Raw genomic sequence first — 27,479 nt, forward strand, 5'->3', positions numbered from 1 at the left:
TTTTTGAAAAGAATATTCCTACTAAGGCCAGACCCATTCAAATGAATAAAGAATTATTAGAATTCTGTAAACAAGAAATTAATGATCTATTAACTAAAGGACTTATTAGAAAGAGCAAATCACTATGGAGCTGTGCTGCTTTTTATGTACAAAAACAAGCAGAATTAGAAAGAGGTGTTCCTAGATTAGTTATAAATTATAAGCCTTTAAATAAAGTTTTACAATGGATTAGATACCCTATTCCTAATAAAAAAGATTTATTATCCCGACTTTATGCTGCTACTATATTTTCAAAATTTGACATGAAAAGCGAATTTTGGCAAATCCAGATTGCTGAAAAAGATAGATACAAAACTGCATTTACAGTCCCTTTTGGACATTATGAATGGAATGTTATGCCTTTCGGATTAAAAAATGCTCCTAGTGAATTTCAAAATATTATGAACGAAATATTTACACCTTTCACCCATTTTTCTATAGTTTATATAGATGATGTATTAATATTCTCTTCATCAATTGAACAACATTGGAAACATTTAAATACCTTTGTTCAAATCATTAAACAAAATGGATTAGTAGTTTCATCATCTAAAGTCAAATTATTCCAAGACAAGATTAGATTTCTTGGACATGATATTTATCAAGGAACTATTACCCCAATAAGTAGGGCCATAGAATTTGCTAATAAATTCCCTGATGAAATAAAAGATAAGCAACAACTACAAAGATTTCTAAGAAGTTTAAATTATGTTGCTGATTTTTATCAAGCACTTAGACCTTTATGTGAACCATTATTCAAGAGATTAAAAAAGAATCCACCTCCATGGACAGAGGAACATACAAATATTATAAAACAAATAAAGGCCCATGTTAAGAAATTACCATGCTTAGGACTCCCATCACCTGATGCCTTTAAAATTGTTGAAACAGATGCCTCTGATCTTGGTTATGGAGGAATTTTGAAACAAAAATTATCAGATGGAAAAGAACAGATTACTCGATTCCATTCAGGATGCTGGAATCCTGCTCAAAAGAATTACAGTACTATTAAAAAAGAAATTTTAGCTATTGTATTATGCATTTCTAAATTTCAAGATGATCTTTTGAATCAAAAGTTTTTACTTAGAATTGATTGCAAATCAGCCAAGGAAGTTTTAGTAAAAGATGTTAAAAACTTGGCTGCTAAACAAATTTTTGCAAGATGGCAAGCTATTTTAAGTATTTTTGATTTTGATATTGAGCATATTAAAGGAGATTCTAATTCTCTTCCTGATTTTCTATCCCGAGAATTCTTACAGGGAAAATCATGTCTTCCTCAAAGTCCAGAGTGAAAACCAAATCCTCCTATGCCAAATCACCTTCTCCTCCTTATCCTTCACCCTGTCCTTCCGTCACACCAAAACCCTATACAGTATTAGGGACATTACCACAAAACATTAGGCCATCCTATAATCCATTTTCACCATTATCCTCTTCAAAATTACCCACATACTCAAAAGCTGTTTCTTCTACTAGTTTTTCTCCTTCTCAAATTATTAATCCTCCACCTTTATCTCAGCCCTCTGTAACTCCTATTATCTTTAAATCCCATTGGCATCCAGTCTTTCCTATTGAATCAGAATTACAGCATCTATCTGAACCTCAAAAATTACTTGAAGCTTTTCTATTACCAGATTGGCATTATGTTCCCCAGAACATTACCAAGACTCAGAACTTTTATGAATTTATTTTAGTAGACACTGATTCTATTATTATCTCTGAAATCCCCTGCTCTCTACAATCTCAATCTTCTCCACCTGCAACTCCAATCATTGCATTCCACAAAGTTACTATTAAACAGGTTCTTACCTTAGAACAGTGGGGAAAAAGCCCGTACTTGACGAGAAGATTTTCTCAGCCATATGATCCTCCTTATTTCGATTACTACGATTATCAACAAGCATGGAACAAAACGTTCTTACGACAGAATAAGAATTTGCGCCATTCCTGGTTTCTCCATTTTGATAAATTACAGGAAATTAAGACTCTACCGCGATGGTTCCTATTATGGTGGGATCAATTTGGACCAGAATCTCTCATTCTTCCTCCACCTCTCCAGGAGAGTCTTCAGGCTTTCACATTACAGAATGATTGTCCACCTTCATTATCACACTGTTCACCACTTCTCCTTTTCTTTCTTAAAACAAAATTAAATTGGATCATGAAGTGGGAATATGTCATCAAACCTCATCCTTCTCTCAAAAATATTATGTTCTTGGCCCGCCAAGTCTCTGTAAAATGGTGGGAAAAGTATAATTATGATCATGTTGTAAAAATGTTCTAAAAAATTACCAAAGCTCCTGAGGTTCTTGTTCAGAGAAGCAGATTCCAAGCTCAATTAGCAACAATTACCAATAAAAAAGACTTGAAAAAATTAGCAGAAGCAATGTCACAAGTATCAGACAGTGATGAAGAAGAAGACCATCAAGTCAGACTATCTCCAGCACAGCAGACAACATCATCGCCACTACAGCAGGCCTCTCCATCCCAACAGGCCTCTCATTCTCATGACAACTCACCATATTATCCCTCACAGATGATGGATTCTCAAGATCCGTATGAATTGGAACTGGCAAATTATGACCCTCAGATTATGTAATTCCAAAAGATTATCGTCCTTTTCTTCCATTATCAGAACACTGTTTAAGATGCTCGTCACTGTTCAAGATGCCCGTCAGTCAAGAATCATCCAGCTGTCTAGTTACTGTTTAGCCGCCCATGTTTAATAAATGTAGCCGCCTATTTACTGTATATGAGTCACTGTACATGTCAGTAATATTATTGTAAGGTACTGTTTTGGAGTCTATAAATAGGCAGTCTGTAAGTGAGGAAAGGCATTCAGAAATTCTCATCTGAAGCCAATCCTAGTCCCTCGTCACTCTCAAAACTTCTCTCTTGTAAACTCCTTTCCATGTCTCCTGCCTTTCAAACTTCTGAGAATTAATCTCCTTGTAAGTATTATGTTTTCAATAAAATTGAGTTTATCTTATTTTGATCTTTACTTTTATTCATGCCTTTACTTCCTGCACTTCATTTATTTGTTTATTATTATATATTCTATAATCTATTAATATATCTATTATATTAGCTATTATATATATACTATATATATATATATATATATATCCTGGTATACGTAGTTGGTATCAGAGCCAACGGTTTTTATATATATATATATAGTTATTATTATATCTATTTTATTTTATTGTTGTTTCATTCTGTTTATGTTTAATTTCATGATGAATTATTACGCACATAATGTTGGTTTCCGTGATCGCTATGAATTAAATTGTTTAGAATATAATTTGAGACTTGAATTAAATAATTTACAAGAAAGGATAAAACATCTTAAAGAAAAACAATTATTAATGAAACTAGATTATTGCTCAATGATGGAAAGATATCACGTATATAGAAGTAGGCAAGCTGCAATAGAAGAATTAGAAGATCACTGTAACTTCTTAAGATCTGAAATTAAAAGTTTAAAAAATCACCTAAGTATTCTTGCTTTATAAAAAAAAAAAAAAAAAAAAAAAAAAAAAAAAGAGTAAAAATTCGTTGGTATAGAATTTTATCAACGGTAACCTACATAAAAGAAAATAGAGTATATTGAGAATCTTGTGATGGTAAGCCGTGAAAATCCGTTGGTCAGCCCAATCTTGCCAAGGAGGCTTTAAGGGTGGTCCCGGTGGTGTTCCCTCAAGATCTTAATCTACTTATTTCTCTTTTATATAGGAAATCTTTGCATAAAAATTCTATTTCAATGAATTCTTTATTCAAACCTGAAACATCTACGGTTAACACACCTTTAGAAACTGAAAATGTAAATCAAGAAGATTATAGCATTATAGACATAGAAAGAAATTTACAAGATTGGACAATTCCTAATGTACCTAAAAACCAAATATATAAATATTCAACTTTTTCTTCAAAATTATCATTCCTCACAAATTATACAATTAAAACAGTAGAAAAGACTATTAGCCTAAATAATGATTATGAATCATTACAACTATTAACAAAAGAAGCTATTAAACACCATAAGGAACAGAAATATTCATTTATACATATTGGATTAGTACAAGTGGCTGTAAAGCCACTTACCAGAAATGGACTAAATGCTTCAGTATTACTCTGTTTAAGAGATGGAAGACATTATAATTTCCATGATTCATTACTTCGCATGGTTGAATCTAGTTTATTCCAAGGCCCAGTATATTTTAACTGTTATCCTAATTATTCACTCTCATTATTTGACTCTAATATTCTACATGCCTTAACATTAAATATTAAAACAAATGGCTATCATATGATGAAAGGATCACATCCTTTAACTGTAGTATATAGAATCCATTATAAATGAATGAAAACAACATTAGAGCCACAAGCTCTCATTATTAGTCCAAAGGGCTATACATTATTATTACAATCTAGTACACCAAATTCTAGTATACAAATTCCTAAACAAATTCATTGGAATCAGGTTACTCTTCCTAATGAATGGCAATTAGAAAATATTATTCTATTACCGAATGTAGAAAATAATTCTAAAGATGATTTAGATTATATAGATCAAAACCAGGACGGAACAGTCCAAATTGCCTTCCAACCTTTTAGGAGATCATTTTCTCATTATTCTTCTCCAGCATCCTCCAGTTACCATACACCACGATCTACAATTAGTAGGAATAGATCTCAAAATTTTGATAATAGATCTGCAATGACTTCAGTCTCTAGAAATAAAATACAAAATCTAGATACACAAGTCCGGGGAGTTATTCCTGGAAATATTATTGATACACCTGTATATTCAGTCAATCACCCTGATTCAGCATCCTCTTCTAATCCTCATCAGAATAAAGAACCTGAACCTTCTTCTCCAACCTATTCACAGGTAGTTGGAGATGATTTCCAAATATTTACCCTGAGTAAAGAAGAATTCAAAATCAATAAAGAATATCTTAAACAAGATTATATGAAAGAAGAAAATAAGCAGAAAAGACTTTTGTTTTTCTCTACTTTCTCACAACTAGAAAGAGATTATATCCAAATAAAATACTATGAATATTTAGAAAGCATAAAAATTAATATACCTTTCTTCATATGGTTTGAAATATATAAATCAAATCAGTTGTCGACTATAAATAGGACCACTAATCAATGGGTTAAAGTAGAAAATAATCAAATTATTTATGAAGAATACCCTCCTTTTGAGGCTATTAAATATAATCAAAGAAATACACAAATATTAGCATCACCAATAAAGAGATTAACTTCTCCAGAAACTAAAAATACTGATAATATAATCCAACAAAATAATTATACTAATTTATATTTAAAAACCATGAGTAAACAATTAGAAAGAATTGAAAACTTAATATCTCCTATTAAAACTCCTGTTAAAGAAGCTAAAGAAATTCCTTTGTTTATTCCCCATGAAATACCTGCTCACTTAAAATCTAGTTTTTCCAAGACTAAAGAAGATTTACTAGAACAGATCTCTAGTAAATTAAAAAAATTAAATATTGATAATAATGCATCCACTTCAAGACAATCTCATATTAATGTATTAAGTAAGACAGATTCACCTGATCTATCTGATTCTGAAATTAATAATCTTGAAAATCAATTTAAAGAATTACAGATAAACAAAATTAAAGGAAATCATAGTGGGCAATTTTATCCTAGGGAATCAGCAACGCATACTTTTACTACTCGAAATTGGTATCCAAGGCCTACCCCTCCGGATATACAATTCGAGGAAAGAGAACATATAGTGAGATCTGCTTTTGCATCAGATGCATTATATGAATGGAATATAGATGGATTATCTGAATATGAAATATTAAATCATTTTCAAGAAATGATTATGGTAGCTAATGTTTATAAAGCCAGTAGAAGATCAGATCATCAAGTAGCACATGTTCTAGTTACAGGATTCACTGGCCAATTAAAAGGCTGGTGGGATCATTATCTTACACAAGAACAAAGAATAAGAATATTAAGTGCCTATAAGCATGATGAAAATCTGCAGGAGATTAAGACAGAAGATGGTCAACCTATAGAAGATGCTGTTAATACTCTAATATTTATATTAACAAAACATTTTGTAGGTGATCCTTCCCAATTTAAAGAAAGAACTAGTGATTTATTAATCAATTTAAGATGTCCTAGATTATCTGATTTTAGATGGTATAAAGATGTCTTTCTAACTAAAGTTATGATCAGAGATGATTGCCAACAACCATACTGGAAGGAAAAGTTCATAGCCGGACTTCCATATTACTTCGCCCAAAAGGTACGAGAATCTTTAGTAAAATCAGATGGTACTATTGATTTTATTAATCTTACGTATGGAGATATAATATCTTCTATTAATAGAACTAGTCTGACTATGTGTAATGATATAAGATTAAAAAAGCAAATGGAAAAAGAAAAGAAATTTGCTACAAAAGAATTAGGTACCTTTTGTGAACAGTTTGGTTATTCTCCATTATTAGCTCCTTCTACAAGACACAAAAAAGGAAAAAGAATTTATAAAACTTATCCAACTAAGAAAAGAAATTATAAGAAACCTTATAAAAAACCCAATGAAAAATCCGTATATAAGAAACCAGTAAAGAATACAAAAAAGTTTAATAAAAAGAAAAAACAAATTGTATGTTATAAATGTGGAAAGGTTGGACATTATGCATCAAATTGTAAGGTTAAAAAAGAAATTAATGAATTAGATATACCTGAAGAAGTAAAAGAAAAATTATTAAATATCTTTATACAATCAAGTGAAGAAGATGAAATTTCTTCAGAAGAAGATGAAATTTACCAATTAAAAGAATCAAGTTTTTCAGAACAATCTTCTGATAACAAGTCAGAAGAAGATGAAATTCATGTTTGTAATTGTTTAGATAGAAAAAATTGTATCTGTAATAAAACTATTAACGTATTATCGTCACATGAAAATATTATATTAGAATTAATAGATAAAATTAATAATCCACAAGAAAGAAAAGAATATTTAGAAAAATTAAAAGATACTTTTAGTAATCCCAAGACTTTTGAACTCAATTCAACCCCCTCATCATATGATTTTATGGAAATAGTAAATAGATTTCAATCAGAAAAACAAAATATTACTTTAAAAGATTTACATCAAGAAATTAATGAAATAAAGAAAGAAATTAGAAATTTGAAAGCTTCTAACACCAAACTTGAAGTTTCTAATGAACAATTATTACAAGAAATTATACTATTAAAAATAGATAAAAATAATGACACTCATAAAAAAGAACAAGGAGAAAGCTCAGTAAAAATTACAAAAGAAGAATCAGATAATTTTATAAACATACTTAATAAAATGAATTTTCAAATATGGTATACTGAAGTAACTATTTCCATTAATGAAGAATTCTCTTTTTCTGCAATAGCCTTATTAGATACAGGTGCAGATTTAAACTGCATACAAGAAGGAATAATACCCTCTAAATATTTTGAAAAAACAAAAGAGACATTATCTCAAGCTAATGGAGCAAAATTAAATATAAATTATAAATTATCAAATGCGCATATATGTAATAATGGAATTTGCTTTAAAACAACATTCATTCTAGTAAAAAATATCAACACCAAAGTAATATTAGGAAACCCATTTCTTGCTTTACTTTACCCTTTTTCTGTAACAGAAGAAGGAATTTCTACTAAAATATTAGGAAAAGAAATTCAATTTAAATTTTTATTCCCTCCAGTCTCAAGAGAGATTAATTCCTTAAAAGAAGCATAATTGACTAAAGAAATTAATTTTTTAACAAAAGTCAAAATCAAAAGAAAAGAAAAACAAATAAATTTCTTAAAACAAGAATTAAAATACAAAAGAATTGAAGAACAATTAAAAGATCCTTTATTAATCCAAAAAATTAATAATTTCAAAAATATAATTGAAAACGAAGTATGCTCTAATTTACCTAATGCTTTTTGGAGTAGAAAACAACATATAGTCGAATTACCTTATGAAAAAGAATTTTCTGAAAAGAATATTCCTACTAAGGCCAGACCCATTCAAATGAATAAAGAATTATTAGAATTCTGTAAACAAGAAATTAATGATCTATTAACTAAAGGACTTATTAGAAAGAGCAAATCACCATGGAGCTGTGCTGCTTTTTATGTACAAAAACAAGCAGAATTAGAAAGAGGTGTTCCTAGATTAGTTATAAATTATAAGCCTTTAAATAAAGTTTTACAATGGATTAGATACCCTATTCCTAATAAAAAAGATTTATTATCCCGACTTTATGCTGCTACTATATTTTCAAAATTTGACATGAAAAGCGGATTTTGGCAAATCCAGATTGCTGAAAAAGATAGATACAAAACTGCATTTACAGTCCCTTTTGGACATTATGAATGGAATGTTATGCCTTTCGGATTAAAAAATGCTCCTAGTGAATTTCAAAATATTATGAACGAAATATTTACACATTTCACCCATTTTTCTATAGTTTATATAGATGATGTATTAATATTCTCTTCATCAATTGAACAACATTGGAAACATTTAAATACCTTTGTTCAAATCATTAAACAAAATGGATTAGTAGTTTCATCATCTAAAGTCAAATTATTCCAAGATAAGATTAGATTTCTTGGACATGATATTTATCAAGGAACTATTACCCCAATAAGTAGGGCCATAGAATTTGCTAATAAATTCCCTGATGAAATAAAAGATAAGCAACAACTACAAAGATTTCTAAGAAGTTTAAATTATGTTGCTGATTTTTATCAAGCACTTAGACCTTTATGTGAACCATTATTCAAGAGATTAAAAAAGAATCCACCTCCATGGACAGAGGAACATACAAATATTATAAAACAAATAAAGGCCCATGTTAAGAAATTACCATGCTTAGGACTCCCATCACCTGATGCCTTTAAAATTGTTGAAACAGATGCCTCTGATCTTGGTTATGGAGGAATTTTGAAACAAAAATTATCAGATGGAAAAGAACAGATTACTCGATTCCATTCAGGATGCTGGAATCCTGCTCAAAAGAATTACAGTACTATTAAAAAAGAAATTTTAGCTATTGTATTATGCATTTCTAAATTTCAAGATGATCTTTTGAATCAAAAGTTTTTACTTAGAATTGATTGCAAATCAGCCAAGGAAGTTTTAGTAAAAGATGTTAAAAACTTGGCTGCTAAACAAATTTTTGCAAGATGGCAAGCTATTTTAAGTATTTTTGATTTTGATATTGAGCATATTAAAGGAGATTCTAATTCTCTTCCTGATTTTCTATCCCGAGAATTCTTACAGGGAAAATCATGTCTTCCTCAAAGTCCATAGTGAAAACCAAATCCTCCTATGCCAAAACACCTTCTCCTCCTTATCCTTCACCCTGTCCTTCCGTCACACCAAAACCCTATACAGTATTAGGGACATTACCACAAAACATTAGGCCATCCTATAATCCATTTTCACCATTATCCTCTTCAAAATTACCCACATACTCAAAAGTTGTTTCTTCTACTAGTTCTTCTCCTTCTCAAATTATTAATCCTCCACCTTTATCTCAGCCCTCTGTAACTCCTATTATCTTTAAATCCCATTGGCATCCAGTCTTTCCTATTGAATCAGAATTACAGCATCTATCTGAACCTCAAAAATTACTTGAAGCTTTTCTATTACCAGATTGGCATTATGTTCCCCAGAACATTACCAAGACTCAAAACTTTTATGAATTTATTTTAGTAGACACTGATTCTATTATTATCTCTGAAATCCCCTGCTCTCTACAGTCTCAACCTTCTCCACCTGCAACTCCGATCATTGCATTCCACAAAGTTACTATTAAACAGGTTCTTACCTTAGAACAGTGGGGAAAAAGCCCGTACTTGACGAGAAGATTTTCTCAGCCATATGATCCTCCTTATTTCGATTACTACGATTATCAACAAGCATGGAACAAAACGTTCTTACGACAGAATAAGAATTTGCGCCATTCCTGGTTTCTCCATTTTGATAAATTACAGGAAATTAAGACTCTACCGCGATGGTTCCTATTATGGTGGGATCAATTTGGACCAGAATCTCTCATTCTTCCTCCACCTCTCCAGGAGAGTCTTCAGGCTTTCACATTACAGAATGATTGTCCACCTTCATTATCACACTGTTCACCACTTCTCCTTTTCTTTCTTAAAACAAAATTAAATTGGATCATGAAGTGGGAATATGTCATCAAATCTCATCCTTCTCTCAAAAATATTATGTTCTTGGCCCGCCAAGTCTCTGTAAAATGGTGGGAAAAGTATAATTATGATCATGTTGTAAAAATGTTCTCAAAAATTACCAAGGCTCCTGAGGTTCTTGTTCAGAGAAGCAGATTCCAAGCTCAATTAGCAACAATTACCAATAAAAAAGACTTGAAAAAATTAGCAGAAGCAATGTCACAAGTATCAGACAGTGATGAAGAAGAAGACCATCAAGTCAGATTATCTCCAGCACAGCAGACAACATCATCGCCACTACAGCAGGCCTCTCCATCCCAACAGGCCTCTCATTCTCATGACAACTCACCATATTATCCCTCACAGATGATGGATTCTCAAGATCCGTATGAATTGGAACTGGTAAATTATGACCCTCAGATTATGTAATTCCAAAAGATTATCGTCCTTTTCTTCCATTATCAGAACACTGTTTAAGATGCTCGTCACTGTTCAAGATGCCTGTCAGTCAAGAATCATCCAGCTGTCTAGTTACTGTTTAGCCGCCCATGTTTAATAAATGTAGCCGCCTATTTACTGTGTATGAGTCACTGTACATGTCAGTAATATTATTGTAAGGTACTGTTTTGGAGTCTATAAATAGGCAGTCTGTAAGTGAGGAAAGGCATTCAGAAATTCTCATCTGAAGTCAATCCTAGTCCCTCGTCACTCTCAAAACTTCTCTCTTGTAAACTCCTTTCCATGTCTCCTGCCTTTCAAACTTCTGAAAATTAATCTCCTTGTAAGTATTATGTTTTCAATAAAATTGAGTTTATCTTATTTTGATCTTTACTTTTATTCATGCCTTTACTTCCTGCACTTCATTTATTTGTTTATTATTATATATTCTATAATCTATTAATATATCTATTATATTAGCTATTATATATAAAAAAATATATAAAAGTAACTATATATATAACATTATTTATTTAACTGCACCAATTAAGATGCAATTTTACCCTTAAAGAAAGGAAAATTGTAGAGTTACAACTATCCTACTACTTATTTACTACTCTTTTTGTATTTGATTTTTTTTAACTTTTTATTTTACTTAATGATTAAGGAAGTAATTATTAATAAAATTATATATTTTTTAATTTTTTCTTAATAATTAAAGATGTAAAAAAAAAATTTAAAAGAAAATAATAAAAAAATTTTAAATTTTAAATTTTTTTATAAATAGTAAATAGATAGTGATAGGTAACTATCCTTGAAAATAAAAAAAATAATAACCACTACACTATTATTACCCTTGAAAATCAAAAAAATAAGAGTTTTGTTACATACAAACACAGTCACGCACTAATCTGTATACTAATACTGATTTATTCATACTTAAAATTTAAATTAACACTATTTTCAATAAAATTTACTTTTTGACTAATCACATTATATTAATATACAGATTAGTGCATAATTATATTTACAATTATATTTTTTCAAAAAATAATAACCTCGAAATCTAATGTCCCAACATGGACAGACACAGACACAGACACAGACGAAGGTGTCAGGCACAGCCGGGGAGGGGATGGGCTCTAGAGTTCAGTTGAGCTTGAGCAGGCTGCGCTTGTTAGTTAGTTAATCTACCAGAGTGAGAGTACTAGTACTACTCGACTTGTTAGTTAGTTATTTAAGGATTCATAGATAGATTTGGCACTGACAACATTAACTCACACTCTTTTTAACACACACAACTGTGTTTCCTCTCCATCAATCGGTCAAACTCCCACATACATCATCAATAATATTATAATTTAATTATTATTATATATTTAAATATTAATATTTTTTTATTTTAATTGGAAATTTTTATACTTGCAACAGTTCAAAATAGATAAAATAATAAATTTTTTTCTAATTAGTTGTAAACAAATAATTCAAGAATTTAAATTAATAATAAAATTAATGGACACATTAACACTAATCAACTTTTATAAAGAGTAGTAGTACTCGTGACGCAAATAATGAGCAATAAACCCAGAAGACGAAAACATTCTGTAGCTGTAAGCTGTACCGACTCCGAGTTCCGACCGCGTACTTGTAAATTGGTGTTGGGAGACTCAGTCGTACGAGTTATAATGGTAACAAAGATTGTCAAAATACGCGATTTAGGGTACTGCGCCTCCAATCCAAGCAACCAATGAACCGCACTTTTTCTTCAGCGCATTTTTCTCCCTTTCGGTCTCTGCCCCGTTTTGTCTTTTTCTTTACTTTCTCGTTATCCTTTCCCTGCTAAGACCACACTGACTGCTTTTTTCTCCTCTGTGTGTGTGTAAGAGAGAGAGAGAGAGAGAGAGAGAGGGAGAGAGAGAACTTTTGATGACTGAGTTTAGCATGATGGACTGGGAGAAACAAGGAAATAATGACCACCATCATCATCATCATCAACAACAGCAAGAGAGGGAGGAGCAAGTGCAGAATGGGAGTGTTGGTAATATTGAAGTCAATGAGAATGGGAATAATGGAGGGATGTTGTATGTGAAAGTCATGACTGATGACCAGTTGGAAATTCTCCGCAAGCAGATTGCTGTTTACGCCACCATTTGCGAGGAACTCGTCGAGATGCACAAAAACCTTACCGCCCAACAAGATCTTGCAGGTCTCTCTCTCTCTCTCTCTCTCTCTCTCTCTCTCTCTCTCTCTCTCTCTCTCTCTGTGCCAATATTATCTGATGTGTTGCTTTGCTTTCTTTCTAGTTTGTTACGGCATTCATTTGTACTCTTCTTTTGATATATACCTACGGAATTATACTCTTGAGACTTTGGCTTTTGATTCAATACTTTTTTCCTTATGGTTTAGTAGATTGTGATCATACAGGTATTAATGCTAATTTTATTGGGAATTTTCAGTCTCTCTTTATAGCCAATCTATTATATATTGGTTCGGTTTATGATAATCCTGCTATACTTCTGTCATTTTCTATATGGGTTGTTTTCTTCCGTTCTAATAATACACGCTTCCAATATGCGTCTTTAAACATGTGTCCCCCAAAAAAATTTGGATTTCCTTTCCTTTTTCAATTCCAAATAAATTGGGCCGAGATTGTCCTTGCTAGATTACATTGTTTCTACTGTGCCTTGTGGTTTTCTCATTAATTGGTAAATATCATTTTGGATAATTCTTTGTGTTTCTTTGTTTTGATGAGGTCTCATCTCATACATCTTTTCTCTAACCATTGATCTATGGTTTTGTATGTTTAGAAAAGTCCTATGGGCATTTTGGGGGAGAAACCTGATAACTTGGTGCTTTATGTCTCACCAAATCATTTTTGAATTCTGATAAATGCTTTGGGTACAAGTGAGTTAACTGGGGTGAAAGTGATTGTGTGAAATCCAACCGACTTTCCCACCTTTTTTCTCAGTTGGGATAAGTTAATTTAGTCCAGGATAGATTAATTAGCTTGAAATTGTAATCGGTTTAATAAAGCAGGAGATTTACCATGTTCTATTAACCCATAAAAAATATTTTGCCTGGACCACCAGACTCTAGGTATATGCTTCCTGAGTTTATTGCTTTATTGTAATTGATCCGTAATCAGACGGTTAGACCTGACTCTAAATTGCTAGAGAAACTATTCTCTGATGCATTTTCTTTGCAACTTTTGGCCGTCTTCTTGTTCTCAATTTGGGTAGTTAATTGGTGTCATTTGCATTAAGAGACTTCAAATTTACAGTTTTTTTGCAGTTGGTTGTTGTATAGGTTCACTCTAGTCGTGGGTGCATATCAGTTGATCATTTTATCACCTGTCTATTGCATTGCCTGCCTTCTTCCTGTGTGTGTGTGGATATGATTCTGAAAGAAGCAATTGGCCATGCAATATGAATAGAGTGGAAACATTCACAATAGTCTCTGCTTCCCCAATCTGTGGGGCCTTAGTACTTGACGAGTATATATAGCTATCAAAACCTTGTTACCCTTCCAGGAATTTTCATCAAAGTTTCATCATTTTCATTACGATCAGATGGCTATTCTTTGACTGGTTTCTTTTGCTTGCTCTACCTTACTAGAGAGAGGCAAAGGCCAGAATAATCTGTTGTTGGTGTCTAATAACGGAATGGTGTATCGTGTCTGGAATTTGACAGCATGCAGCAGTTATGAGCTATGTTGTCCTTATGTCTATTCAATTGTAGTTGATCTTGTCAAGCTTTTGCTTAGCCTTTGCTAGAGCTAAGCTGATCTGAAAAGGCAACTGAATGAATCTCCCCATTTTGAAGATATAAACCGTGGATTTAAATTTTAATGTGTTCTAGATACATACATGTAGTGGCATCCAAGTTGGAATCTACGTATTGCTCTCTTTTATGCCTATTCAATTCGCCTATTAGTTAACAATATCCTTCAAGATTCCATATTTGCTCAAACAAAATCTCCACCCTTGCTTTCTCAGGAGTAAGGCTGGGCAATTTATACTGTGATCCTTTAATGACATCTGCTGTGCACAAAATTACTTCCAGACAGAGGTGGACTCCAACACCCGTGCAGCTTCAAATTCTGGAGCGCATATTTGAACAAGGGACTGGAACTCCAAGCAAGAATAAGATCAAAGAGATAACCTCTGAACTTGGTCAGCATGGCCAAATTTCAGAAACAAATGTCTATAATTGGTTCCAGAACAGGCGTGCTCGTTCAAAACGTAAACAACAAAATGCAGCACCAAACACTGCTGACTCAGAAGTAGAGACAGAAGTTGATTCACCCAAGGATAAGAAGACAAAACCTGAGGACTTTCACTCCCAACAAAACTCAGGTCCCAGGGCTGAAGATTTGTGCTTCCAGAACCCTGAGATAAGCTCTGATCTGCATTTCTTAGATCCACAGAGCAGTAAAGAAGAGAGCATGTTCCCATCAGATGGCAGTTTAAAAATTGCTAGAGGTTTAGACGAAATCTCTTTTTACGATGGTTTGCAATCAAATCCAAGTATGTATGTTCTTCAACGTTCTTGCTTTATGTTTTTTCTTTGGGCTGACCGCTGACCATCTTACTGGAAGCTGACACTTTTTCTTGCTCCAGTGGGGATTGTAAGAGGTCATATCAGTGCTTTATCATATTTATCAAATAATTTAGTAGGTTACTTTAATCGATCAAGAAAATATATAGCACCTGTTTCTTAGACGTAATTAGTGTGTACTAGCTCAGTCGTTGCTCATTGCTGCCATCCTCTACTTCCTTTCATGTTAAAAGGATCGCTTGACTGGTATTGCCAGAGGATGTACTTGATTCCTACCAAGTTGATCATTGCTAGAAATGAAGAATTATCTCCTTACATTTTTGTATGAGCACAAAGTATCTTGCTACACACACACAGAGGTCTGCATTTATTTTTTGACTGTAAATTCCTAATAGCAATGTATTTTTTCTTTTTTTCTTTTTCTTGTTTGTTTTGCAGGAAATGATGGCCTGACTGGAAAGATGGAGGTACCGGGGAACTATAGTCTTTATCAGCACACGGAAGACTATGGCATATAGTTTGATACTTGTTTTTTCCAGAGTTATTTTGTCTTATACAGATGATAGATTGAGGTTGTTGAGCTAGCAAGCAGCGATCAGAGCATAGTGATCCAGTCCAATTGATATTGATATTACCATGCCTAACGTAATAGTCATATTATACTTAAAAGTGCAAAGACACAAATGAACTGAATTAAGCTGGAGTGTAGATATACCAATATGACATCATAATTTGGAATTGGTTTTTGCGTTTGAATGATTAATCTTTTTAGGTTGCTTCAGTCTTTTGTCGACAGAGTAGTGAGCTTTTGATATTTTTATGAGAAGTGTAATGGGTGTCGAGGATGATGTCAAAATGTCTTGTTTTGGAAGTGTGATAGCTTTGTTTGCAAGGAAAGAGATTTGGGGTTTTGCCTATTTCACTTTTTGACAGTTTGGATCCTGGCATGGGCATCGAGTGATGGTTTAGAGGGAGCAGCTATGCGCAATCAAAGTTGCTGATAATGATAATCATTGCAATCACTAGCATTGGTATTGATGTAATTAGGAGAAAGCAGCGCAGGGAGTGGTTATTAAAGTGGTAAAAGCAGTGAGCGGTTTCTGTAGAATTGAGTACAGGACCTCTAATTTTCAGTTGATTGCTAGGGAAGCAATCTTACTGAAACGACCCTCGCACTGACTACTTAGATACCATGTAGATTCATGTAGCTGTTTATGCTCTATTATTATCTCCCCTACCAAACCCCAACCTTGCTTCATGATCTGCCCCACTTATTTGTAAAATGGAGAAAATAAAACGTGCTTGATAAAGTTAATGTAAAACATATAGTTGGATTGTAGGGAAAAGCCATAATGTTGTGCAAATTGTTTTGGGGTGGTCGAATTAATTCTTTGGCTAATGAAAATTATACCCTCTGGAAAGCAAGATTTTGTTAAATGCAGTCTGCCTTCACCTACTAACTCATTGAGGCATTTTGACAACTATTTTGAAGTAAATTTATAAATTGACGTGATTTTATTTTATGTTTTAGATTTATTTTACTGTAGAAATAATTTTATGATCTAACGTATCACATCAAATTAAATTTATTATTTATTTTTAAAAATCTATTTATTGCTAATCATTTCTTTTGAGTTAATGAGTAAACATTTCGGAATTGGGAGCAGATATAATGAAAAATATTACAGAGTAAATCACAAATTGACATGACTTAGAGCACTTGTAGTGAAATAGCTATAATCAAAATTTGGCCAAAATTTAGCTAAGTTGCATAAATTATATTTACACCAAACTCTACAAATGTATAGTATTTTTAACCAACGCCAAACTCACTGGCCAATCTAAGTTGCTGGCCAAATCATATTTTGGCCCTAAAATATTCCTTCCCGCTTGTATTTATCGCATGCCAAAGCACACGAAAAATCCAAAAAGAGAAACAAAAGAAACACCAACATTTTCAACGTCTCCCATACAATCCAGAGTAGTGTTAGAAACCTGTTGTGATTGCTGTGATGTAACCAGGAATCGAATGGAATTGAAAATGGAAGTTGCAGTGATGAAATAAAGGAATGTATGAAAAGTGTTTGTGGAAAGGCTTAAGAGGGTCACACGTTATATTGATAATAGGGATGCTTTGAGGGATTCCCAAAGCAGATAATTCCCTTTTGTACCTTTTCCTCCCCTTAAGGTCAACGCACACCCTCTGTAACAGACTACGTGAGAAAATGATAAATTACCGGGATTCCATTTGGAATTTGGATTAAATTGATATCAATCTAATTTTAAACTGAGTATAACATTCAAATACTCAACTCTCAAATCACTAAATTCATCTTAATGCAAAATCTCTTTACACGCGAAACCCACAACCTTCTTCAATTTTCTATAAATATATCTAAACTTATTTTAATATATAAACACATTTAAACTCATATTAAGTGGGCCCTACAAAATTTACTCTAAAATCTCAACTCACTATTATTTATAAATAACTTAACTCAGCTTAACATTCAAACAGAGCTTGAAAGTAAATGATTGACCCAGATCGCATCGTTTGGTATATTCAATCCCAAAAGCTGCGTATTACAACACTTACCCAAAACCACAGATAACAATTTAATAAAACATTGCGTAGCACCACTTAGTACTAAATAACAGACTCCACTACGTGCTTAAATGGTAGGGCTGAGTATCGACAATGTCGGAGTCGGAGTACCCTACCTCTAACTCTGACTCTGACTTTGTCGGAGGTCAAATCCGACCTTCGATTTTAATTTGCATAACCTTTGATCTAACTTCGACTTGACGGAGTGGAGTTGGATTTGGGCTTTTGTATTAGGTTTTTTTTCTTAACCTATTTGAACTTTCAATTTGACAATTTTGAGTTCTCACTAATCGGATTTGGGCTTCCAAATTTCGCTTTTTTTTATTAAAAAAATATTTTTTCAATTTCAATTTATTAAAAAATCATTGTACAAATTAATGTTATTTTACATTAGTATTATATGTTATTATATGGTAATGTTTATAAATTAGTATTAAATGTTATTATACATTGATTATCAACATGTTATTATACTTTAGTTATTATATACTAGTATTATATGTTATTATAAATTTTTATAATTGTGTTTATATAAAATACATTAGTATTAAATGTTATTATACATTAGTGTTATATGATAGTAATAGTTAATAGTATGTTGTTTAGATATACTAAACTATTATTAGTCAATTTAGTCAATTTATATTATAGTATAAATATATTATTTTATAATAAGTTGCTCATACTAATATATTATTAAATTTAAGTAATTATATAAATTATAGTTATATAAAAAATATAATTAATATATAAAAAATTCATATATTTTTATAAAATATGTATAATATTAAAGTTGGAGTCGGTACACATCCCCGCCCCCCCCCCCGACTTCAAGACTTATTGGAGTTGGAGGGGAGCCAGGGCGGACTTGAAAGGCAGGGTCGGATTTTCGAATTTTTACCGAGCCAAGTTTTATTTACACTTCCTCAGCTGCCCTTAACTGAATCAGACGGCGCCGTTTCTTCTTCAACATATCTTCACTTCGTTTCGCACGACCCCTATCTCCAGTTTGGTTCACTTCTGTTCTTCATCTTCCCCTTTGGTTTTTATCTTCTTCTTGCGCCGTGAGATCCTTAACAAGCAGCCATCAGCCATCAGCAGCCGCAGCCACCGTTCAGGAATCCCACCGTCTCCGCCGAACGCCTTCCGGTAACCGCTCTCTACTTTTATGCCTTCGGTTCTCTCCCAACCCTTTCCGTCCCTCTCTCTGAAAAATTCTCTCTCAGTCTCCGTTTATAAAAGAAAAAAATTGTCGGCTTTCCTCAGGTTTTTTATTGGGTATTGCTGGTTTGTTGTGGAATATCGATCTTGGTGGTAAATATTCACCGTTTTGATGTTTGGTTTCATATTGGGCATTCTCTGTATTTGATGAAACGTCTCATTGGACAGAGGTTTTGATTTTTGTTTTGGGTTGGCATCTTTTTTTTGATATTTTTTGGGTTGGCATCTCTCTCGTATAGAATACATGTGTACTCTGGCATGCCCATTTATGTTCTCTACTTTGGTGCTCTAAAGTTGATGATTGTGTTTATGCAAGCACCATGCAACTTGATTTTTTTTTTTCGATTTATCTGCATACTGCCGTTGGGATAATTCATTATTGATCCTCATTTTTTTGTGTGGTGTTTTACTTATTGATATGCTGGACTTTGTTACCTTAGTTTCACTTGTTTATGCTTGCACGATGGAGGGCAATCTTGTTGAAGCAATGCTTTTGCATCCAACGACAAAGACGGTGCGTTTCGACTGTAAGATTCTGAGATTGATTGATCTATAATTTTCCATTCCGATGCTGGCAATGAGTCGGTTTCACACATTTGCTGGCTAATCTCTGATGCAAAAGCCAAAGACATCAAGCAGAGCAGGCAAATTATGCAAGTAATTTCTATCGTCTTGCTCCTTCTATTCTTCTCATCTTTTGAGCCCTCTTATCAGTTTCTATTCGCTTCATTTAAAAAAAAAAAAAAATCCTTGTAATCTAAATTTAACATATTAATTAACCTTTCTTTTGGTCTATCCAACAACCGAATTTCCTTCAAGCAATTTTCGTGTTTTGAGTTATAAATTAATATAAATATACATTTTTTTTTACAGGTACAGTAAGAACCAATGATTTGTTAAGATCCTTTTAGTGTAACGAGATAATGGCGGAGTGTGGTATATTTGATAAGAAATATAGTTATATACATGACCGTAAATGGGGTTCTGAAGCGGCTGACGCGCACCACATCATTGTTCGGAAGAGCCACGCAAAGGGTTTCCTTGTATACTTGTCGCCCATTCTTCTTTTAGCAAGTGCATTCCACCTTTTCCTCTTCAAGGTATGCTCTTCTTATTTATCTCCTTGTCTCTAAACTCTTCATTTCCTTTTTATTACGTTGCTCCACCATCAGGGTTTCAAGTTTCTGTGTGTACATGTATATATAATACTGTTACGCTTATGTGTGGTGAGACTGGCTTGTGGGATATATCTTATGTCAGGTAGTAATGGCAAGAGTGGTTGGTTGTTCGGCCCAAAACCTTAGAGTAAACCTTTTCCTTTTGGCTAAATATAGTTTCTCTCTTCCAGTTGTTTAGCCTCACTAGGTTATTTCCTTAGTGGCTTATTTTCCTAGTACCCATTATTTTATATTTTTTTATTGAATGCATCTGAGATTCGGGAGCATGAGCTCATTGGTTTTTGCTTGGTATTTGTCATTAATCTTCTTCATATTGTACTTGTCGCAAGTTTTTTCTTAAGCTGTCTCTATACATTTCTATCTCAGCTTTTGCAAGAATGTTTGTGAAATTATAGTGATTTCAATTTCTGGATGTTTAACATATCTAGTAAATATTTTATTGATGAGTCTGTACAGCATCTGTTCAATTCTAAACTTGTCATTGAAAATCGATTAAACTTGATTTTTCTTTATTAAGCTTGTCAGGATCTAATGTGATGGCCTTAAATATAACAGGATAATATCACAATTACTTTCTGGAACTCTCTTTTGATTGCATTCCTTGTCAAACTCTTACTTCAGAAGCCTGTAGAGAAAGGTGAGAACCGGAGAAATGGCTTTTTTTAGGTGCTCTGAAGTTTGTCTTATCTATTATAGAATCATTTTTTTTTGGATGAGAAATTCGTTTCTAGAATCACTCTTATTACCTACCTAATTGGTTTAATGTTTGATGACTCAAGAGTCTGTTATAGTTATGCCAGCTTTTGGAGTTCAACTAGAAACTCACCGCGGAAGGTAATTTTTATTTTTGATCCGTTCAGAGAAAGATATTTGCTGTCTTTGAGAGGGACTGTATAAAATGACTCTTTGTTTTTGGATGCCTACCAGTTTAACCACAATTTTTTTCACAATCTATTACCTTGATATTCAATGTTATTACAATTTCATTATTAGAAAACCTCTAAGCCAATGATTGGATGCACAACGTTCATTCATTTTAGACAGTTCATACATGGAGTGCAAAACTAGTTTGATTAGAGTTCGTACCTGCTATACTAAAACTTTGAAAAGAGTGGATTTTATACTTGTTACTATGTGTAAGATTCGCAATGCCATTGGATTTAAGAAGGAGAATATCTTGTTTTTTTTTTTTCCTCTTTATTTATATCTTTCACCATTGTGCCTTATGTTCTTTATTTGTAACCCAATTCTTTGACTGTAGTGCATTCTTCAAGGCATGAAAATGTGAATCTAGCAATAAACAGGCAGTTTATATTATGACATACAGTCCCGGGTTTACCTAACATAGTATTTTGTCTGACACTGTTATTTTCCATTTAGCAGTAAAATTGTCCGCCGCTTTGTACCCATTGACAAGATATTAAAACCGGTGCTATCAGAATGTGTGACCCCTGTTACTTGTTACTGGAGCCTGTCTTTCATTATACGAGGAGAAGCAGAACTGATGTTAGTTTTTAAGGTAAACGAGTCTTTTTGGTTTCAATATCCTGGAGTTCATTTGTTCGAGGAATAAAGGTGATTAATCACCTATTCCAAATATTCTGGCTCCTGAATCTTGATCCATTATCCAGGAAGTATGTCCGCCTGTGAAAGTGCTAGTCCCCATCTGGAAGGCCTTGTGTGCCGCCATTGGTAGTGAAGGAATCCTTGGCACGCCTACTGCTGATGCCCCATAGTGTTGATCGATTTTTATCGAGAGCAGTGGACTTGAACTAAGAGGCACCGCACGGTGGACAGAGGAATATATATCCACATTGTGGTTGAGTGGATGCATGCTTTTGAAGATCAATTAATGCATTCGTACCATACACATATTGAAGGGAAGAAGGTTCACAGCATGAATCAATTCTTGTGAAGATCAAATTTATACCCATTTTCAAGCCATTGCCAAGTCCAAATTTTAGATGCATTAGTACCATACACATATTGAAGGGAAGAAGGTTCACAGCTTGAATCAATTCTTACGAAGATCAAATTTATACCCATTTTCATTCCATTGCCAATAAACCACAGCAATGTGATGTCAATAAACCAGTCTAAATTAGTCTAAAACCAAAAAATTTAGCCGAAGATCCACAGCAACAAAAGCAACGATCATATGTAGATCTAATCAAACTAACTTGGGAAAAAGATATTCGAAGACTTGTGAAGTCACCAACAAAAAAAAAAAAAGAAGGTGGGAGACAAAGGAATAAATAGATATATACGAGAAAACTCAGAAGAAAAAAAATAGAGGGATAGGAATGCCCTTTTCTGGTTTATAATAAAAACGAAATCAGGATTCTTTATGACAACATATAACAACCCGAAACTCTGCCTCTTAGCAAACAGAGAATTGCAGGAACAAAGAAAACCACAAATTTTCCATGACACAAACACGAGTTCAAACTGACAGATTTGGTCCGTATAAAAAAAGCTAAAATCAGAGAGGGAGAGAGTACTAGTCCACGTTTCTTGGATCTCGTGGTATGAAAGGAAAAGCTTCAATGAAAGATGGTTTGAATGGCCGGGGCGTGTGTTTTATATAGGTTGATCGAAAATTTGTAAGAGAATGGGGGCTTGCGGGTTGAAGAGAATGAGACTTGCGGGTTGAAGAGGAAAAAAATGATGGAGAGAAGGGGGGATTACCTGGGTCGAAGAAGAGAATGGAGTTTCAGGAGAAAGAAAGAAAAGAAAGATGAAATGGTAGTTTTCAGAATGAAGACAGAAAAAAAACCAAGGGAAAGAGTGAGAGGGAAGCAGAGAAATAATAAAATATCAGTTTGGTCCGGGAACAGTACCTCACCAGACATGGAGAGGATTTAAGAAATACTATAGCACAAATGTCAAACTTTGGAAGTTTAACTAGGCCAGTGTAGATATTTTTTCTCACATTTAGTTAAAACTTGGACTTGCAATGGCAAATGGCTATAACATTGCCAATGCTCTAAAGAATCAAAACATAGAAAATAATAGATGGTCGGGTGCCAAGTTTGGATGAACCACAAGGAGGACAATCTGGCTAACAACGTAAAGATAAAACACATGCTACTTAAGTCACTAGGGATCGGGTGAAGATGCTAAATATTAGAAATATAAAAGTTGTACATTTACTTTTGTGCCCTTTTACATAAGAAGTACATATAAATACTTTTGCACTTGTATTTTGACATTTCAATTTTTTAGATAATACAGAAAATGATTTTCTTTCAATCCCTAGCTCTCTGTTTCTCGAAGCTTTACTCTAATTCCTTTGTAGTTTCATCTCCAAAATTCTTCATGGCAGAATTCAACTTTTGTCATGATATCATAGAATTATCAATACTCTAGAATTTTGTCATGGATTCCATTGTTGCTTCTTCTTCTCCTTCCGCTAACACCTCACTTGAAGATTTTTCAAGCCTCGATTTCTTACATCATGGTGAAAATCCAGGCATAATGCTTGTTACCAATCGGTTAACTGGTGACAATTATCACTCTTGGTCCAGATCAATGTCCAAAGCCATCGATGCTAAAAACAAAAGTGAATTCATCAATGGAATCCTCAAGAAGCCAAAAATTGAAATTGATCCTTTGTATTTGTCATGGATTCGATGTAGTGATATGGTTGTCTCGTGGATCCTCAATTCAATTGCAAAGAACATAGGATCAAGTATTCTCTACATTGATAATGCTGCCGACAAGTGGAAGTATTTGCAAGATCATTTCTCAAAATGTAATCGTCCACGAATTTTTCAATTGAGAAAAGTACTTAGTTCATTGAAACAAGATCAGAAATCTGTGAGTGATTATTACACAAAATTGAAGTCTTATTGGGATGAATTAGCAAATTATGGACGTAATTTGCCACATTGTTCTATGGAAACACTAATTTTTTTTTTAAGAAATCCAGCAGGAAGAATATGTAATGCAGTTTCTAATGGGGTTGAGTGACTCTTTTAATAGTATACAGAGTTAGATTTTATTACTTGATCATTTTCCCTCCATAAACAAAGTTATTTCTTTGGTATTACAAGAAGAGAAACAGAGAGAAATCAATTTGGATATATCTGTACCTAGCCTTGAATGCATTGTTGCCTTGACAACAAAGCCTGCAAAAATTAGACATGTTGCCTCAAAACAAACTAATTTTCTCAAGGAAAAACCTGTGTGCAGTCATTGTGGATACATAGGTCACACTTCTGAAAAGTGTTATCGGATTCATGGCTTTCCTCCTGGTTTTAAGAGGAACTACTCATTCAGCCAATCAAACTTCTTCTTCCATGGGTAAATCAAGTGATGATGCTTCACAATTTCCTTTGTCTCAAGATCAATACCAGTAGCTACTTGCCATGCTCAAACCACAATCCAGTCCACACTCAGTAAATCAAGCCACTTCTAGTATTCTGCCAACTCCACAATTGTCCTCTACTGCTAATGTTGAAGGTAATCTTGTTCTCTGAATTATTGATACTGGAGCTACAAACTATATAATCAATTCCATTGCTTTTTTTCCTCCATAACTTCTAATGTTACTTCTATTGTTAAACTACCAAATGGTCATTCAGTTCTAGTAACACATATTGATATTGTTCATTTACTAGATAATCTTATTTTACACAATGTCATTTGTGTTCCCTCTTTTTCCCTTAACCTAATTTCTGCCAGTAAATTGACTCGTGATTAGGGGGGAGAATCGGCCAGTCCGGACAGGAAAAACCAACTGGACCGGTCAGTTTGGTCCAGACCAGACCAGACCGAAACTATGTCCAGTCGATCTCGGTTCGAAATTTGGTGGACTGACCAATTTCGGTCCGGTCCCGGTCCAGGGGTTTTTCACCCCAGACCGAATTGGACCTGACCGAATGAATAAATATATATAATATATATTTTTAATTTTTATTATTTATATAATATTTATAATTGTATATAATTAATTATAATTTTTATCTAACCTAATAGGCTAATAGCCTAATCCTATCACTAACTCACCATTAAGTAATTATTAACTAATACTAATATTTATAATTTTATACTAATACTAATATTTATACTAAGACTAAATTACTAATAGTCTAATATGGACCTATGGTATCAAAAAAATAAAAAATACTAATAGTCTAACATAGATTATAGTTATACAACTTATAATACTTATAATAATATCAATCTGGTTATACTAAATCACTATAACAATATAACTAATAGTCTAATACTAATATATAGCTATACTAAATTACTAATAGTCTACTATTAATACCATTTTAAGAGTTATACTAATCACTACAAGTAATATTAATATATAGTAGTTATATTAGAAACTGACTGATTCAAGTTTCAACATAACTAATATTACTAATTTACTAATATATAGACTAGCTATACTAAATTATTAATAGTCTAATACTAATACTAATATACTATTATATAGTATTAGTATTCATAAATTCATAATAACTAAACCATTATAAATCTATAACTATATCTAATAGTATTAGTATTAGTATTAGTATTAGTTAAGTTAATATCTAATATGCTAGTATTAGTAATAAGATTATAAGAGTATTACTCTTATTTAATATAATTATATAGTATTACATAGAGTATTAGTAAATGTGTTGGGTTTGAAGAGATATAGTAATACTAGTTACTAGTTATTAGTACTAGTGTTATTACATATTATTAGTTATTAGTTATGACATATAGTTATTAATTATAATATTAGATTATTAGTACTAGTGTATTATTAGTTATAGTAAATAAGTTAATAACTATTACTAATTTACTGTATACTAATAGACTAATAGTATTAGTGTATTACTAATATATATATATAATATATTAATATATATAATAGTATACTATTAGCTATATATATATTAAATTATTAATAATTTTATATATCACAATATAATTACATAAGTATTAAACAAAATTCCATTGGATATATAAAAAAAAAACAAATTGTCAATTGATATACTCTAGTCTCTCACTCTCTAAGTTAGTAATAAAGTAATAATTAACATCATCAATATAATTTTAATTAGTGATTTTTTTAATGAGTCAATTAAATAATATACATTAAATAGTTTACTTAATTTTAATTTTACTAACTTAAATATTTTTTTACTAACTTATTAATTTTTTTACTTTTTAGAAGTGAAAATCATATCTTAGGTAGTAGAGAAAACAACGCCATTTAGTATAAAATTGGAGCTAAACGGCACCGTTTAGGTCTAGTTTTAGAGGGAATTTAAAATTGGCTTGCGTTTCACGCAACCCAGTTTCTTCTTCTTCTTCTTCTTATTCTTCTTCTTCTTCTTTTTTTTTTTTCTCAGCTTACCATATGTTGAAATGGCGCTATTTCAACATACGGTAAGCCATTCCCCCCTTTCCCCCCGCGATTCCCTCCCAAATTTCCCTTCCCAGAAATCTGAACCCATTTCCGAATCCCCCCCTAGACCTCTCGGCTCTCTCACTTTCTCAAGCAAATCGGAACCCTAGCCCCTCCGTTGCTGCCAGGCTGTCATCTATAGCCCCTCCGTCGGTCGAATCCCCTCCAAACCTAGCCCCTCCGTCATAGCTTCTTTGCTTTCTTCGTTTCCCACTTACCTCACGCAGCCCCTTTAAGATTCTTAGCCATTCCCTTAGTATCTGCAGCTCTCTCTCACGTAGGCTCGCAGCAGCGCCCCAGCCCTCTCTCGGTTGTCTCTCAGCCCTGCGGCAGTCGTCTCTCCCACTGATTTAGGTATGTAAATTTGGTAATAGGTAGGGTTATTTTTTGGGTTTAGGTTTTTATTTTCAGGGATTTTTCAAGGGCATCTGTAATAGTTGAAGTTATATAAAGCATTTATATATAATGTCTTTGTTGAAATCACTAAATGTCTTTGACCAGAAACGGATTTTGTATAGTTGAAAACAAATATGGGCTAAATTTGTGCCTGCGACTCTGCTTTATATAATGTCTTTATATATAAAGCATCTATATATAATGTCGACTATTTAGTGAAATCATGTCTTTGTTATAGTGATTTCAAGGGCATAATGTAAAACAGAATTTATAAATTTGTTATAAATTTCAAGAATATATATCATGTCTTTGTTATAGTTGAAGTTAATTGAACATAAATATGCTATATATCTATAACACCTCATTACAAATATTATTTTATTATGTGCCTTAATTGGGTTGATATATAC

General features: G+C 32.7%; 2 protein-coding genes across 5 annotated transcripts; both read left to right on the forward strand.

Annotated features, from left to right (window-relative positions):
* The first annotated feature begins 12,294 nt into the window (after positions 1 to 12,294).
* On the forward strand, positions 12,295 to 16,105 carry LOC122318036 (WUSCHEL-related homeobox 13-like). The gene is made up of 3 exons (XM_043135160.1): positions 12,295 to 12,907; positions 14,696 to 15,226; positions 15,696 to 16,105. Exons 1-3 carry the CDS (start codon positions 12,628 to 12,630, stop codon positions 15,773 to 15,775), a joined length of 891 nt encoding a protein of 296 aa, XP_042991094.1. The 5' UTR covers positions 12,295 to 12,627; the 3' UTR covers positions 15,776 to 16,105.
* Positions 16,106 to 18,691: 2,586 nt separating this feature from the next.
* On the forward strand, positions 18,692 to 22,306 carry LOC122318037. 4 transcript variants are annotated; one of them, XM_043135164.1, is made up of 7 exons: positions 18,692 to 19,011; positions 19,524 to 19,740; positions 19,957 to 20,183; positions 20,817 to 20,898; positions 21,053 to 21,095; positions 21,645 to 21,780; positions 21,893 to 22,306. In XM_043135164.1, exons 3-7 carry the CDS (start codon positions 20,007 to 20,009, stop codon positions 21,995 to 21,997), a joined length of 543 nt encoding a protein of 180 aa, XP_042991098.1. In that variant the 5' UTR covers positions 18,692 to 19,011; positions 19,524 to 19,740; positions 19,957 to 20,006; the 3' UTR covers positions 21,998 to 22,306. The 4 variants fall into 4 exon arrangements, with proteins under 4 accessions (XP_042991098.1, XP_042991097.1, XP_042991095.1 ...); XM_043135163.1 differs by having other exon boundaries at positions 18,693 to 19,011; positions 19,524 to 19,736; positions 21,041 to 21,095; XM_043135161.1 differs by having other exon boundaries at positions 18,695 to 19,011; positions 21,041 to 21,095.
* Positions 22,307 to 27,479: the final 5,173 nt, after the last annotated feature.

The sequence above is a fragment of the Carya illinoinensis genome, chromosome 8, assembly GCF_018687715.1.
Source record: "Carya illinoinensis cultivar Pawnee chromosome 8, C.illinoinensisPawnee_v1, whole genome shotgun sequence".
NCBI classification, from domain to species: Eukaryota; Viridiplantae; Streptophyta; class Magnoliopsida; order Fagales; family Juglandaceae; genus Carya; species Carya illinoinensis.